The sequence below is a fragment of the Oreochromis niloticus genome, linkage group LG12 (assembly GCF_001858045.2).
Source record: "Oreochromis niloticus isolate F11D_XX linkage group LG12, O_niloticus_UMD_NMBU, whole genome shotgun sequence".
Taxonomy (NCBI): Eukaryota; Metazoa; Chordata; class Actinopteri; order Cichliformes; family Cichlidae; genus Oreochromis; species Oreochromis niloticus.
The window spans coordinates 13184135-13199963 of record NC_031977.2 but is presented as its reverse complement, the minus strand read 5'-3'; the positions used below and the strand labels follow the sequence as shown (position 1 = coordinate 13199963).

Genomic DNA, 15829 nt, shown 5'->3' with positions numbered 1-15829 from the left:
GTCTCACTTCCACAGTGCGTCTTTGTCCTGTCTTCCTCCCCTCATGGCAGATGGCTGTCCTTCCCTGAGCCTGGTCCTGCTAGAGGTTTCTTCCTGTTAAAAGGGGGGTTTTCATTCCCACTGACACCAAGTGCTTCCTTATAGGGGGCACAATGTAAAGTGCTTTGAGGCGACTGTTGTTGTGATTTATAAATAAAACTGAACTGTCAAGTTTTCCACATTTTGTCAAGTTTCAATAATCTAAAATTTGATTCTGTCCTCCTGGGTGCCAACCAGCATTTTACTGTACAGCTTCTGCTGCTCTTCTTCACAGGTATCTTTAACCTTTGCCCTTTTCAGTTCTCCATCCGTATAAAAGAGCTTGAATTCATAAACAATGTAGCCACACATGTTCTACATGTTAGTTTCTACCCAAGCAATTAAAATGTAAACAATATAAACTTTATCATAAATTGCAATACTGCAATAAATTCTTATTCTGTAAAAAATGGCAACCAAATGGTACGAGGAAGCAAATACTCAACTATGAAAAATGAATCGAATATAATAATGTTTCCACATAATTGGTAAGAATAACCTAATAATTAAATTATAGGTTGTTTGGCTTTGTAGAGCCAATCAGCTTCATAAGACTGGACCTAGAAATAGCTGATGTTCATTGTCTTTCAATTGACACACCCATGAGATCAAAAGGTTTTGATATTTTTATGCGTTCAAAATTCTTATTAAGTCTACTTTAAAACAGGTCTGTCTTTTGTTTTATCCCCTATAAAAAAAAAATTATCAGCACTTTTAAGAATAAATGCTTTAGTCATTCGGACGCACATCATGAGCAGGTATCAGACTAAAAGTGAGCTTCTGACATCTGACTCTACTGTGTGCTGAAACTCGGCAAATATTTGCCCCCTTTCTGGTTTATTCTTTATTTAGTTGTCACAGTTACATGTGTCAGATTGTCAAAAAATATTTAATATGAGGCAATGATAATGACAAAACACAATGCAGTTTTAAAATCGTGACTTAATAAATTAAGGGATAAAATCTACCCAAACCTATCTGGCTCTGTGTGACAGAGTGATTGTGTAAACCTTATAACTTGTTTTGCCACTTTTGGCAGCACGAACTGCAATCAAGTGTATGTGATTACTGGCAATGTCTTTCAAATCACCGTTAAGGAACTTTGGCCCACTCGCCTTTGCAGAGTTATTTTAAATCAACCACATTGGAGGGTTTTCAAGGTTGAAAGGCTTGTTTAAGGTCACGCATAAGCATCTCAGGTATTCACATGTTGAAATCTTTTCAGATGTGCTGTACATTCATGCACTGATCCTTAGCACTGATCCCTGATAGGGAATACATGCAAAAATACAGTGCTAGAAAAATAAAGATCCCAATCTTGATGCCAGACTGGAGGACATGGTGCCCACTACGAAAAACTATCCAGAAAGACAGAAAACAACAGCAAGTCAAGGCAATACTTTAGATATAGTGAAAAACAAAGTCAAAAGTAGTGAACATTCTTGAACATTTATTATTTTTATGAAATGATTTGACATAATCTAAACGACTATCCCTGATAACAGCAGACCAGTGAGATAAAGGTCCCAGGGAGAAACCAATGAGGCCGTCCACCAAGTTTCTTGAGTTCAAAGTAAAGCTGCAGTCTGTTCATGAAACCTCCTTGAGGCTGCTAAGTTAGGAAAAAGGTCATTGGTGAGGTGGGGCAGATAAACACAATAGCTTTTAGAGTTTACTTAAAATAAACTAGCCAACATGTTCACTGCAATGGCAGGAAGTCAATGAACAGATGTCTTTTTAAAAGGTGTATTAGTATGAGTATGTTTTGGCTATTTGCCATTATATCTATGCGTTTAGTGAAGAGACCCACTGTTATGATTTTACATCGTTACCTGCGTGACACAAGCCTTACAGGAACAATGCTGAAGAAATTCCTAATAATCCCTTTTTTTTCCAGTTATACATTATTAGCTGGAAGAGGAATAGGTGTCTAAATCTACAAACTTCCATCAGAGTAACTGTGGGTGCACATTTTCCACTTCATAATGTGAGCACTTGCACATTCAGTGGAGAGAGGAGAAAAAAAAGAAAAGAAATCACAGACAGCATATCAGGAACACGTCTCAAGCGCAGCTCCTACAGTGACCATGTGTTGATACAAGTCTTAATGTAAAACTCAATGCTTAAAATACAAGTCTGTTTTTCATCTTGGAAAAAAGCCCATAAAAATATTTGAAATGTAACAAAATCTGGCACTGTGCCCTGAATCAAGGGTACAAGCCGGTCATGAAAAAACCCAAGCTTTAGAACAACTGAGTTTTTATCTACAATAACTCTTTTATACACCCCGGGTATAATCAAGTCTGAAACTGAAACATAACTTAAAAACATGACTGTAAAATCTTAAAAAAAAAAGATTAAACTATTAAATGAAAAAACAAACAAACAAACAAACAAAATAAACACTTTTCCTTAAAGACTGCCACCAAGGAAGACTCTGTTGCTTCATTTCTAATGCAAGCGAGGCTTCGGTCAAGCTATTCCAACACAGGGCAGCAGACTCAGAATGACCCGTAACAGCGAAGCAAACTTAACATGCCAGGCTGAGGCAGTGACCGAGGAAGCCAAATGGAGTACTTTTGACATCAGGGACAGAATTTTCCAGTCCAGGGGCTCCGACAGAAAAGGACCGCTGCTGATCGCCTAATCAGTAAGAGGTGCCCAGCTTTGAATCAGTCCATCTCCATAAAGGTCCTTCAGGAGCGGCTGCGGTCCTCCTGGGTGCCAACCAGCATTTTACTGTACAGCTTCTGCTGCTCTTCCTTAAAGGTATCTTTAACCTTTGCTCTTTTCAGTCCTCCATCCCTATAAAAGAGCTTGAGTTAGTAAACAATGTAGCCACACATGTTCTACTGATTAGTTTCTACCAAAGCAATTAAAATGTAAAAAATATAAACTTAAACTTTATCATAAATGGCAATACTGTAATAAATTCTTATTCTGTAAAAAAAATGGCAACCAAATGGTACGATGAGGAAGCAAATACGCAACTATGAAAAATTAATTGAATATAATAATGTCTCCATGAAATTGGTAAGAATAATTAAATTATAGGTTGATTGGCCTTTTAGAGCCAATCAGCTTCATAAGTCTGGACCCAGAAATAGCTGATGATGTCAAACTCTTCTTCATTTCCCAGAAATCAAACAAACACTGTGGCATCACTGAGAGTAACAACAGTCCAAATTCTTGCAGCGCCAATAAAATGATGAGTGTGGGAGTTCACCCTGGTGTTACAAAAAAAGTTTAACATCCATGAAAAAGGGGATATATGTTGTTTAACAGAGTAAGAAGTTAGCTTAATATACTCTCCATCAAAAAATGATAAATCATGTTCTGAAAGTTAAAAAAGAAAGAAAGAAAGTGACAGATCTGTTGTCACTCAGGACAAAACAGCAGCAATGTTTGTCTGCATGCTCAATCATCCAAGTAAGGAAATCCCCAAAAGTTGATTTTGTTCGGATTCTGAGTGATGAAATGTTTCTCCCACTAAAAAACGCCATGTCCAGATGAACAGAATCAACTTTTTGGGAGTAGCAATGTTTGTAGTGTTACTGAAGTTTGGCTAGGCTTCAGGTTCCCACTGAAATCTTAGTCAGCCTGAGAGGGATTCTTTTCTGATGCGTTAAAATATTTGGTATCTGGCAAGCCATGAGCCCAGGGGCTGTAGATACAGTAGATAAAAACTGAGCTTAAAGGCGTGCTGCACATAACCAGTGCTAATAAAAAGCCAGACAAACTGACAACGGCCACGGATTATTCTTAGGGGCTTGTTTATGTTACCTAAAAAAAGTATTACAATACATTAAAAAGACAAGAGTCTAAACAAACGCCACAGGAGGACAGGGAAGCAAAAGGGACATCATCATGTAACAAGCAGATAAGCTGTAATTCAGATGGCAGCCTAAAAAGCTGTAGTAACTAAAGGAAGTTTCAGCAGTTCATAGTTCATAAAAAGAAAGGAAAGCAGTGTTATTAGGTTGCATCAGTTTGCTCAATGCATTTCATGGAAACTAATGGATGCAGCTGAAACGCAGTAAACAAAATCTAGTATATTTTTAGACATTTAAAATGATCTGTGTGGGACTACAGTACATGTAACATTAAATTACTGGCAGGTTAAATCAGGCAGGTATTTTCATGTCTCATAGCAGGAAAGCCACATTAATGATGGATGAATTTGGTTAAGAGCTCCAGTGAGCTGGTGCAATGATTATGTATGTGACTGACAGAAAAAACTTTTATTTTATAAGGTTTTGTTATTGCTTTTGGTTACACTTGTGCTTTTCTATGATCCAGTGTCTGGTATGAATGGTTACACGGTTTTCATGCCTTGTCCTTCACCGAGTGTGTATGTGAAAATGGAAGAGTGTTATCTTACCACAAGAGATCGACTAGTCCTCCTTGCCTTGCTATGGCTGCTTTAACACGATTTGCGAACTGTACTGCATCCTCTCCCTCCTGTTGAGAGGACAAACATAAATACGACTCTGGTAAGCAAGCGGTCATAAATAATCGACAGCATTGCTGCTAAAATCTTGTCATTTTGTCTTACTGAAGGAGATCTGAGTGGCAGCATCTGTAGCAATGCCATGCAGCACATGCTCATGCAATATGCACTAATACACCACATACCATGGAGGATGCTGGTTTTTGAGTTGTGCGCTGATGGTTGCTCTTTTTAGCTCTTTAAGACTATGTACACAATGAATGAATGAATAGATTTTGATTGGTCAGGTCACCGGACAGATTTATGTTTCATTTCAGTCGATCTTAAATAAGTGAGTTAGCAGCATTTCTGAATCTTGCTTTATTTCTCAAAGACTTTGCTTCTCTGAGATGTTCTTTGCATAATCAATGTTAATGACCTGTTGCCAGTTAAGATAATTAATGCTGAGATGTTTCACTAGGTATTTTATTCCCCTCATGTTTTGTTGCCCTTGTCTAAACAGTTTTAAAAGTATAAAGCCTTGAAAATTTATACCATCAAAACTTTGGCATTAATCTCATTGTAGGAATTTATAAACAGGGCGACAAGACAATACAGAGGGTCTACAGCTGAAACGCATGTTCTGTTATTGTCACTGCAGGTCCTGCTAGTCAAATTTTGAGGACGACTGGTCAAAATAAAATTTAATAAATCAAGATCAAAAAATCCATTACAAGTATATGGATTTTAAACAATGTGCTCTCAATATATGAAAAAAAACAAAACAAAACAAAAAAAACAAGAAAGCTTCTCTTTGTTGAGATGCCTTGAGTTGAGGCTCACCTCTCTAGACATGGGAGGAAGGTACCACACGCTGCAGACGATGGCCCAGCTGCTCATCATACGCAAAAGGTAGCTGACCATCCCGAACTTGCTGCTATTCCAGAAAGCATCTCCAAAGCGGGGATCATACTACGAGGATCAGGCACACACCAAAATGATTAATCAGTACATGTGTTACTGTGGACAAGACTATGGTTAAAAACTAGAACAAAAAACTTTACCTTAATAGCCACAGGGTAGACTGTGGCACCGATTTCAAAACTGCCCTTCTTAAACATCATAACCGATGTGTTGTTAATGCAGGTACCTTGAAATAAGAATTTATAAAAGACAAGGTTTATGTAAGATAAAATGAAACTTGCAGTTAGATAACTATATGATTTTAATGATGTCACTCAGAGCTCACCTTCTGGGAAAATGAGGATAGGCAGTTTAGATTTATCTTCTACATGGTCGCTCAATCTGTAATGAAAGAATTCTGCAGGTTAATGCAAAAGATTTCTAAAGAGATCATTTTTAAAGACTATTAAAACAAAAATTTGATTAGACTTATTCCAATTTGAAGTTCTACTTTGAATGATCCAAAAACATACCATGGAATAATTTATAAAAAGGTGAAACGTCATAAAAACGTACAAAAAATATCACTAAACACAGATTGTAATGCTACCTTTTGGCCACAAGATGTCTGTCTTTTACTTCTGAGCGTTCAAACCAAATGTGTGGACAAGCTTTGACCATGGATCTCTGAATGACCCCCATCAAGCCACCATGGATTTGTCCAACCTAACAACACAAACACAAAGATAGCAACACATCTATTTCTGGGAGAGTTGCCACTCCAACAAATACCTGCAGTAGAAGAAGTGACCAACGTAAAGGTTTTGTTCTTTTCAACATTTTGTGCCAGGAAACAGTATAGTTACCATAGCATAACAGCCATCGCTTGCCAGGATGATGACATCAATTGGTGAAGTGTGGTTAGCGACACAGATGCCTCCATTTTTGGGTTTATTCTCACTAGAAAAGGGGAAAACAACAATTAAATTATGATGGGACTTAATAAAGATTATGAAGTGTGGGGGTAAGCAACTGTTAAAATACACTTAGTCCAAAATCAAATGCAAAACCATGCTTAATAGAAATTTTGGTATGATTTGGTGCAGTGCCTCCCACCCTCTTTTCTGGTGAAAACAAAGCAACCCATGCTGTCCATGTTGAAATGTGCGACCCCCTGAGCATGGAGGATCTGACAGCTAAGACCACATTCCACAGATAGAGTTTCCATCTTAAATAGGGAGAGAACATTGCTTACTGTATCACTTGAGTATTTTTAGAACCAGACTGGGGAGGAATACATGTTACAACAGGCTAGGCCCAACAGACACTCAAAGCTACAGCTCTGGCTCACCTACGAGTACCTAATGTGCATCAGTCCAATCAACAAATGTCAAACAAGTACTGACTTGACTTCAACTCGTATCTCTCAACAGAATCTGAATTTATATTCTCATTTCAACAAGAAACCACCATTGTTCTGCAGGTGAAAGCATATCTGGACACATTTTCTTTCAGAAATGTAACAAATATCACTAAAAATGCCAGCTGATTATTTCAAATTCCTTCAAGCCTCCAATACACTTGGCACTGACAAGAAAACACCAGCTGCTAGAGAGTGCACAATGTGAGTATCAACTTCCTCCTTCACATCCGTTTGCATGTGCAACCCTTTTGATCCTCTCTCACGTTTTGTTCCTCCAACGTTCTTGCGAAAAAAAAAAAAATTAGATTTCAATTATTTCTTGCATCACTTAATAAATCTCTCAAACCCAAATCTAAATGAATCAGTAATGGTACATGAAACACATTCCTTGGCTCTAAACATGTTTTATGTAAAAAATTGGAAAGTTTGGTTGAGCTCACAATGGTTTCGTGAGCATCTGTTGCCGACTTCTGTACTTCATCTTGCATCAGAATGACTGCTGCGGTGAAAATTAATTCAGAAAGTCTTGAGTCTGGCTACAGACACCCTTCCTTTCATACTCACACACTATATGCACAGATTTCAGTTGTTAACACCATGGCTTCTGCTCTCTGAACATAACTCATCTGTCATTATGTAATCTGACACCTTTCCCCTCAGGACAAGATGTCTGCTGAGCCTTATGTTTCTCAAAGGCAAAATAATGAGACCATGTGAACAAGCAGTGCAACCGCTGCATGGTTGGGATTATTGTATCCTTCTAGGTTTATGATAGCTTCGAACCAAAGCTTAAATCTTGACATGCTCATTGCCCAAAGTGTGGGAAAGAACCCCAAACGCATTAAATTTACAACAGCATTTTTAAAACTGACTGCTGACATTTTGCAATTTTTGGGGGTATTTCTTTTTGTCAAACGTAGTTTTCCCCTTGACAATGAAAAAGTAAATAGCTCTCAGCGCTATCGAATTGCAATTTGATTTTTTTCAGGGAAGTCAATAATCACCAGCAGCACTGTTACACTTTTCGGACAGACTTTTGCACCGTTACAACTCTGGCTTCATGCAATTTCTTTTTAAGTGCGAACAGAAATTATAATAACACATCAATCAATATAACTTATCAGGGCGTATGCCATTAAAGAGCAAGGATGAAAAAAAATTGGGAAATTAACCAAAATGTTGAGAAACACTGTGAAGCAATCAACCAGCAGATGCACCACCCATCATCCTGTCCTTTATGACAGGACACTGATCCAAAAAATGGAAAAACAGCCAGTGGAAATGACAGCAAGCACAAACTCTAGCCTTTGAAACAAATTGTTTAAACCTTTATAGAAATGATATTATTTCTTTAAAATAATACAAAGGCTTGCATTCAGAAATCACTCTGCCACGAGCCTTGAAGGGATAATTAATTAGCTTCTGCCATCTCTGTTGCCATCATTCCCACAGGTAATGTGCTTCTGACGCAAGAAATTATGCAATTAAATGAGCAATGTCAAGTAAACACTTCCAGTGGTTGACCAATGGAATAAAACAGTCACATGACTTGGTGGTTATGTGGGAAAACAGTGTAGGTCCTTACCTGTCATGGTAGGTTATAATGGCAGTCAAAGCTCTGACGCATATTCTGTAGCACATCAAATGGACTTTCTCACTCAGAAAATTTTTCATCCTGGAAAGAGTACACAGCAGGATTAACATGTCTGCAGGGCTGATCTGATACTTTTGATACAGTCAAAGTCGTAACGATCAGATCAGTTGTACCTTCCATTTGGCAGCAGCCCAACAACAGAGGTGAGGAACACAAGCAGACCTACACCAGTGAAGGCAAGAGTGACCCTGATAGAAGGAGACAGGACAATTCAGAGCTTTACAACAGAACACTGTAGTTGTTTTGGTTTTATTAATTAGTCTTTGTATGGACATTAACATGCAGATATATTACTTAAAAAGCTTTCTTCTGAACCACATGCTTTCACTTTGAAGAGCTCATGTAAAAAGCACGATTAATATCCAGTAGTGTAAGATTCTTGCCATCAACTCAAAGTGTCACGCCCTCCTCTACACTCCACTGTCTCAGACAAGACTGCAGAACCTGCAGAAGGACATATTAGGCGACGGTTAAGCTGGCCGACGCGTCGACTTAATCTGGATGAACCAATCATCCAGGGCTGGAAAAGGTGCTGATTATATTGTGTGGGGATTAAGAAAAATATAAGGGAGCTGAAGGTTTCACAGTGTCATGAGCAAAGCCAATATTCAATTGGACAAAGGCTGAAAGAGAGAATCTATTAGCTTGACAGGAGACTAGAAGGGAGGGTGTCTGTGCAGCGGTGGCCTGATTTGTCTCCCCACTGGCAACTGGAAATGAGCCAGCCACGCTTAGCACTGAGTCACCATCCCTGTGCCTTTCTAAGATGAGCCTCGTACAGGATCTCTGTATGTGGCGTCTTTAGTTATGTAACGGCAAGTTCCCATGTCACGTAACCACACGAAACTGAGTAACCCATTAGACTTGCATGTGGTTAAAACATAAATGTGAAACTTTAGTAACATACCCTGGGACAGTCTGTTAAAACTGAAGAACTCAATATCAGAAAAAAAGTGTTCTATCATCGCTCAGCTGGGCAGGACTGCTGCATCACACCTAGAAAGTCCTGGGTTTGAACTGATCATCTGTGGTTTTGCCACAGTCAAACCACACACCCACGGGATGGTGTGCAAACACTTAATCTGCATGTGTGTTAATGCTGTGACGGCCTAAAGACCTATCGAGGGTGTACCCGACCTTTCTGAAATATCCCTACTGGAAGCATCGATTGTGAGGCTGGTTTGACCTACAGGTGGTACATTTGCAACTTTTTATTTGACTATTTAGATAGAGTCATATGACAGAAGATACAAACATACATGCTAGGGAGGAAGATTATTAGTATGTTACATACACAAGTTGTTACATAACGATGAGCGTTTGCGACAGGCTAAAATATGGAAAAGTATTCAAACTAAATTCCTCAGATTTTTATGCTAGCATAAGCATTTGTGTCAAGGTTATACCAGTGCCTATTTGTACAGGAGGGGATAATGTATTGTGTGTATCCATGTTTTTGGTATTTCAAAAGCAGCAACTGTGCTGAGGGCTTTTGCCTGTGACTCTTGAAAGTTCAGCTAATACCTGAGAGGCAGCAGGAAACCATAGCGGATCAGCAGGCCCAGCCCCCATAGGACAGTCAGCCTCAGGCTGATATAGTGGAAATTATAGTTGCTGCGGGTCAGCAGATTCCAGGACTCCAGCTCCTCAGCACTAAACCGCTTGGTCACTTCATCATCCATGATGCTTTCCACTCCTCGCCGGGCAAAATAGAAAATGTCAGATAACTCAAACTCGGTGGCTGAGTCCAGGTCTTTATTGCTGCCACTCCGCCGGATCTCCTTGATCTCCTCCTCCAAGGAGGTTGGCTCCTTGGCAATGATAGCTGGAATAGTTGAGACAGACAGAAAGTCAACAATACTCACCTCTAAAACAAATACATCTTTTGAACAAATATTTCCAAGAAAACACAATGATCCTACCATTTGAATAGGGTTTGTACAGGAGGTGATTCTTTTCTTTTGCTCCTCTCTCTATCCTAAGTGTGGCCCACTAGAAAGAAACAAAGAAAGAAATGGGTCTACATTTGGAAAGAGACGCAAAATGTTTGAGAAATAAAAAAATCCCAGTCCATTCTGGAGAGGTGCACAAATATTCTCCACACCCTGGCCTAAAGGTATCTAAAATGAAAACATGTGTGCACTGGTTATCAGAGTTTTTTCAAAGAGAGGTCTAAGCCTTGCATTCAATCATCATTGCAACATTACATTACATGAAAGAAATGTCAAACATCTGGCGGCAGAAGCAATCTTATATGGACAAATGGTCAAACTTTTAAGCAAGCCAACATCCGATACTGATTTCCCCTCAAGAGGCAATATGGATGAACTTTTCCCACAAAAAGAAATATTACATCTATTGTTTTTCCTTTTTGCACAAATGATTAAAAATGGCAAACTCCCCAGTGTTGTTCAAGTATATCATGCTTATCTTCAGACACCAAATGTTTGCTTATTCAAAAAAAAGAAGAAAAAAAAAGGATTTCCGTGTGTAGTACTTCTCCAATTTTTCTGACTTATCTGTGCCAGCAGAAACACTAAAATGCAGACTTCTCCCTGTTTAACATGTATTATACTGCAATAAATGTCAAAAATATTTCCTATGATGCAAACATCTACTCATTTACGTACGCTGTGCTAGCTGAGATAAAAACTAAATGAAGAGCATCAAAGAACGCAGTGTTCTCCTAAGCTGGAAAACAACATGTTTGTGTGTGTGTGTTTGGTGGTGGGGGGGTAAGAAAATATCAGGAAATGATTAACCGGGTTGTGCCAGATTAGTTTCACCTGTGCCTACAGCCTCAGACTCCACAGTGCAGAATTTTGGCAACTTTGAGGGTTTTCTGCATCAATCATAAGAAAAATCAACTGACACTGGAACAAAATGCATGTTTTTAAGTACTCAAACACAGTAAGGAATGAAAGTCTGCAAAACTCAAATTAGTCAAGAGGACTGGAATGCTTGGTGGCTGGAGATCTCGCAAACTTTCAAACTTTTGGCTCTAAATCACAAAAAAACCTAAACACCTTTATTTAGGCTGGATAATTAAGATGTTTTATTAAATTTCCAAAAAAGAACTTTGTTTTACAGTAACGATTAACATTAACTCTAGTAATGAAGGCTCTACACAAGCCATCATTAGTCAAATCTGATACAAGCAACACTAGTCAACCAAGGTTTGTCACTTTTTTAAATTTTGTTTTCTTTTACAGGTACCTTTAAACCGTGTCGTGACAAGTTGTCTTACTGAGTCATCATATGAAAATGCAGCTGCAGTTGTCAGTGGTGACTGCAAGAGTAAACAGAGAGCGCCTCCTTCTAGTAAAAAGATGAGGACCAAAATAAAGCAGCTGCTTTGCAGCATGTAGCTCCAGAGCTGCATGTGAGCGATAAGGTCCTAACTGCTATATATACATATCTTATGAAGTATTGCCATTTATACACCGATTGGTTAACAGTAAAGCAAATTCTTCAGGCAAGTAACTGCAAAACAAAGCATCATTTTAGGTTTTTAGTTAAAACTGTCTATACACAAAGATGCCAGGATTCATGTTTTTATTTCCATCAAACCTAGTGAACCAAATCCATGTGCTACATCTTCATTCTCCGCCTTGCACGCTCTCGGTCCTATCTGTTCTTTTCTGGAAATCTCACTGCTGCTCCTTGAATCATGAGCTAAGAACATCTGATTATCTCCCAGTGGTTCATTTATTTCTGGCACAAGTTCTGCTCTCAGAGGTACATGATGGAAAGTAATGACTGCTTTACTAGTGACACAACTGGGCAGAGCAGCTGATGCACCGTGCCATTATTAGGAGTTCAAACGCATATCTTTAAAGTAACGACATCAATTCAGTAAGCAGAGACAATACTTACTGACAACCACTGTTTTCTAAACTTGCATAACAAGGGAAGAATATCCTGTGGCTGTGGTGTTGATCTCTATCAGTCAGACAATGCAATGCATACTGGTCAGTTGTTAAAGGCACAAATAAAGCTGGAGACGTGCCAGTGAACAATCGCTGTTTTCTACAACTTATTTCCTTTTTACAACTAAGATAAAATTTTAATGACACATTTGGGGAACAACGCTAGCAACTTTTATGTCCTTGCCATTGTGCTCGGCAGCAGAGGCAATCATTTTAACTGTCAACTGTACAAAAGCACAAACACACCTTTATCCACAACATTTATGATTGCCACAGCACATCAGACTGCAATAAACTTTGAGTCACGAGGTAGCAAGCTCTTACCTCAAAGACCTTTAACAGTGTTTTCATGTAAAGACGCCGGATACCAAAGGACACCCCAAAGATGGCAGGCACAATAATGAAGACCAGCAGCAGGGTGAACCACACGGTGAAGGAGATGCCCAGCAGGATACACACCAAGTTATCAAAAGGATTGAAGAAGAGTTCCATCTTTGAAGTCGGATGGGTTCAGTTCAAAAACAGTGTAAAATCCCAGGACTGAGCAGATGTGAAAAGAGGTGCAGGTCTTCACCTCCAGGCCCCAAGTGGCCTTTACCTTTTTGTCAGAAAAAGGCCTTCATCAAGATAACTAGGGGGTGGAGCTTCTCCTTGCATTGAACTGCGAATTATTACAAATACAGGTGACCATCTTGTTGTTGCCCTCTTGGGCAGTGTTAAGTATTTCAGTAGATTCACCTCAAACTGGATTCTGAAACTGAGCTGAAAAGAGTTCCGGGAAAAAAAGGGGGAACAATTCTTTAAGGCAGGTGTGCAAAAAAAACTGCCTGTCCCTTGTTGCAGAGGTTTTCTGCGGTTTGAGAAATGCCTCCCACTGGCGGAAGAGATGTAAACACTGGGACAAAAACAGCTGGGTACAGCAGGTGGTTTTTCTTGTGTGGTGAAGATCCGGGAGCTCGGCAGGAGTCACAAAGGCCTGGAAAGATGTAAACACATGATCAGGACCAGCTGTGTCTCAGTCCTAAAACCTCTTTGGTCGGATTGCTGTCTGTGTAATTTAATAACGCAAGACAGACAACGTGTCCTTGTGTCAGCGCCTGCTCAGTACATATTACATATACCGGTGTACAAACTTAATGCTAACGTGAACATAAATAAACGCCACTGGTCTTTATAAGGTTAGCGCCCACCTATTTTCTGCTAAGGAGCAGATAACTTTAAATGTTACGGTTATGGGCTGGGGTGCAACGATAACGTTAGCTTAGAGGCCCTTCTCGTACCAGCTGCTGATGCTGCAGCCGGGCGGCTAACGACAGGCTCCGTCCTGAATTTAAAAAAAAACAAAACACTTCGGATTAGCGCGGCTCATGCATTATTTAACGGCTATAGACGCTTTCTAGGACAATTTGGCCGCCTCTCAACCCCGAGGAGGCTATTAAAGCGATATAAGCAAAAGCTCGGTTGCGAAACTCAAAGACTCCTGAACGCACACTGATGACAAGAAGCCAAGGATAAAGTTAGCTTCTCGCCTCTGAGCTAACAGTGAGGCTCAAATTTGCCTCCTTGTGTGCATCGCCTCGTTTTGCTAACGTTAGCCTGCTTGCGCTCAGCTCAGTCCTCCACGATGCTGTCCGGTAGTTCATGCTTCGCTAAGACAGCCTTTCAGTTACCAGCTTGAATTCGGTACGAGGACTTGATGTGTTTCCAGTAATTATCCTAACAACAAAACTACACGAGGCTTAAAAGGCTTCACAGTTAACCAACCTTCAGTCACGTTAAGTCCGGCTCCGGTACAGCAGCGCTCCGTCCCCCATCACTTTGTCTTTGTCTTGTGGACTGCAGCCAAACTCCACCCGTCGGACAGCACAAGCGTACAGCTGGCGGCTCGAGGATCACTGAAACGACCAACTCCTGCCGACCCACCGCCCCCATATCACCACCGAGCGGTGCTGACCTCTGGTGGTACAAGTACGCTATTACAGTTGAATACTTTATTGGGATTTTATTTTTTCTAACCACTAGTGGCGCTGTAGAGCAACTTTGCCACACACACTTGTGGTCAGAGGTTTACATCCACTAACCATGGGCAGGAATATCATGATAATTTGGGGCAGGGGCGATTTTAGCCCATTTTGAAGCACCCCCAAAAATGGGCTAAAATCGCTAAATGGGCTAAAATTTTGGGGGGTGCTGAAATGGATCAAAGCACCCCCAAAGATTTCTTACTTTTTTTTTGACAATATTTGCTGTTTGTAGGACACACTACTGAAAATATAAAAAGCATACAGTACGTAATTGAGATGGAACATTTTAACAACAGAAGTATAGATAACCCCTCCCCCCTCCCAAAATGGTTTGTTCCAGCCCACCTCTCTCTCAGGTGCCCTTTGTGCCAGAGCGATGGTGTCTGAGACGCAGCGGAGCGGAGGTGGAAGCGCCTGCCCTAAAACAGGACATATTAGCTGCATTTAACCCTAAGTTACTCTTCATATAGTTGGTAGGAGTCAGGCCATGTTTCTTTTTAGCTGAAAAACATTACACCAGGCAACCTGCTGTGTTGAAAACGTGTTTTCCTATGATGTTTGCTGCCCTACAATCTGTCCTGCTCTGTAGTAAAATCAGTGATATTTGACCGTCCTGTTGCTCCCATTGAAATGTTTACAGCCTATTTAAAATCAAAAATTTAACATTGTCCGTAGCTACTGCTGTTACCACTGTCCTGTCTGAAATGTAATGAGAGAAGCTGCTTATTTTGCCATATGTGCCGATATTAAACCCAAAGTACTTACTAGCTAACTGACTGGACGCCCATTAACCTTATAACTCCTTAAGGAGTTATAAGTTTACACAAAATTTTGTGTGTGTGTGTGTGTGTGTGTGTGTGTGCAGAGAGACAATAGATCAGTCAGACATCCCGCTGACTGTAGCTTTTAACCCTTACTGACTTGAGCACAACTCCATAATAAGCACCAAGCGGCAATATGTATAAAGATGATCATGGTTACACCTGCAATGAAAGATTATATGATTATACTAACACCTGTAAATAGAAGATTAACATGAGGTTATAACAATCACTGTAATACAAACGTTAATGTAATGTCAATAGCTTCAATAAATGCTTTAATGCAATGCTTATTATATGATTCTGATGCAATGATAAAATAACAGTAAAATATATCTTCTCACTAGCTTCATGCCTCCATCTCTCACCACTGCCTCCCAAATCCTTGTAAGTTGAATCGCTGCTGTTAATCTGATCGTCTATTTCAGGAGCAGGCTGCGTAGATGGATCCTGTGGCAAACTTTGTCTGTCCTGATGATACAGAGACCAGTTTGTGTTGCACCTTCCACAGTTTGACTAGCACTCTGTGAGTAGTTGGCAAGTGTTTGCAGACAGCATGACAGCTACA

General features: G+C 39.9%; 1 protein-coding gene across 1 annotated transcript; it reads right to left on the bottom strand.

Annotated features, from left to right (window-relative positions):
• Nucleotides 1-1508: 1508 nt before the first annotated feature.
• On the bottom strand, nucleotides 1509-14377 carry LOC100709805 (glycerol-3-phosphate acyltransferase 4). The gene is made up of 13 exons (XM_003452655.2): nucleotides 14181-14377; nucleotides 12741-13392; nucleotides 10410-10479; nucleotides 10012-10312; nucleotides 8601-8675; nucleotides 8419-8508; nucleotides 6277-6370; nucleotides 6021-6136; nucleotides 5757-5812; nucleotides 5572-5657; nucleotides 5351-5479; nucleotides 4460-4539; nucleotides 1509-2883 (listed from the first exon to the last, which is right to left on the bottom strand). The coding sequence occupies exons 2-13, from the start codon at nucleotides 12906-12908 to the stop codon at nucleotides 2775-2777; spliced, it is 1374 nt and encodes a 457-aa protein (XP_003452703.1). The 5' UTR covers nucleotides 12909-13392; nucleotides 14181-14377; the 3' UTR covers nucleotides 1509-2774.
• Nucleotides 14378-15829: the final 1452 nt, after the last annotated feature.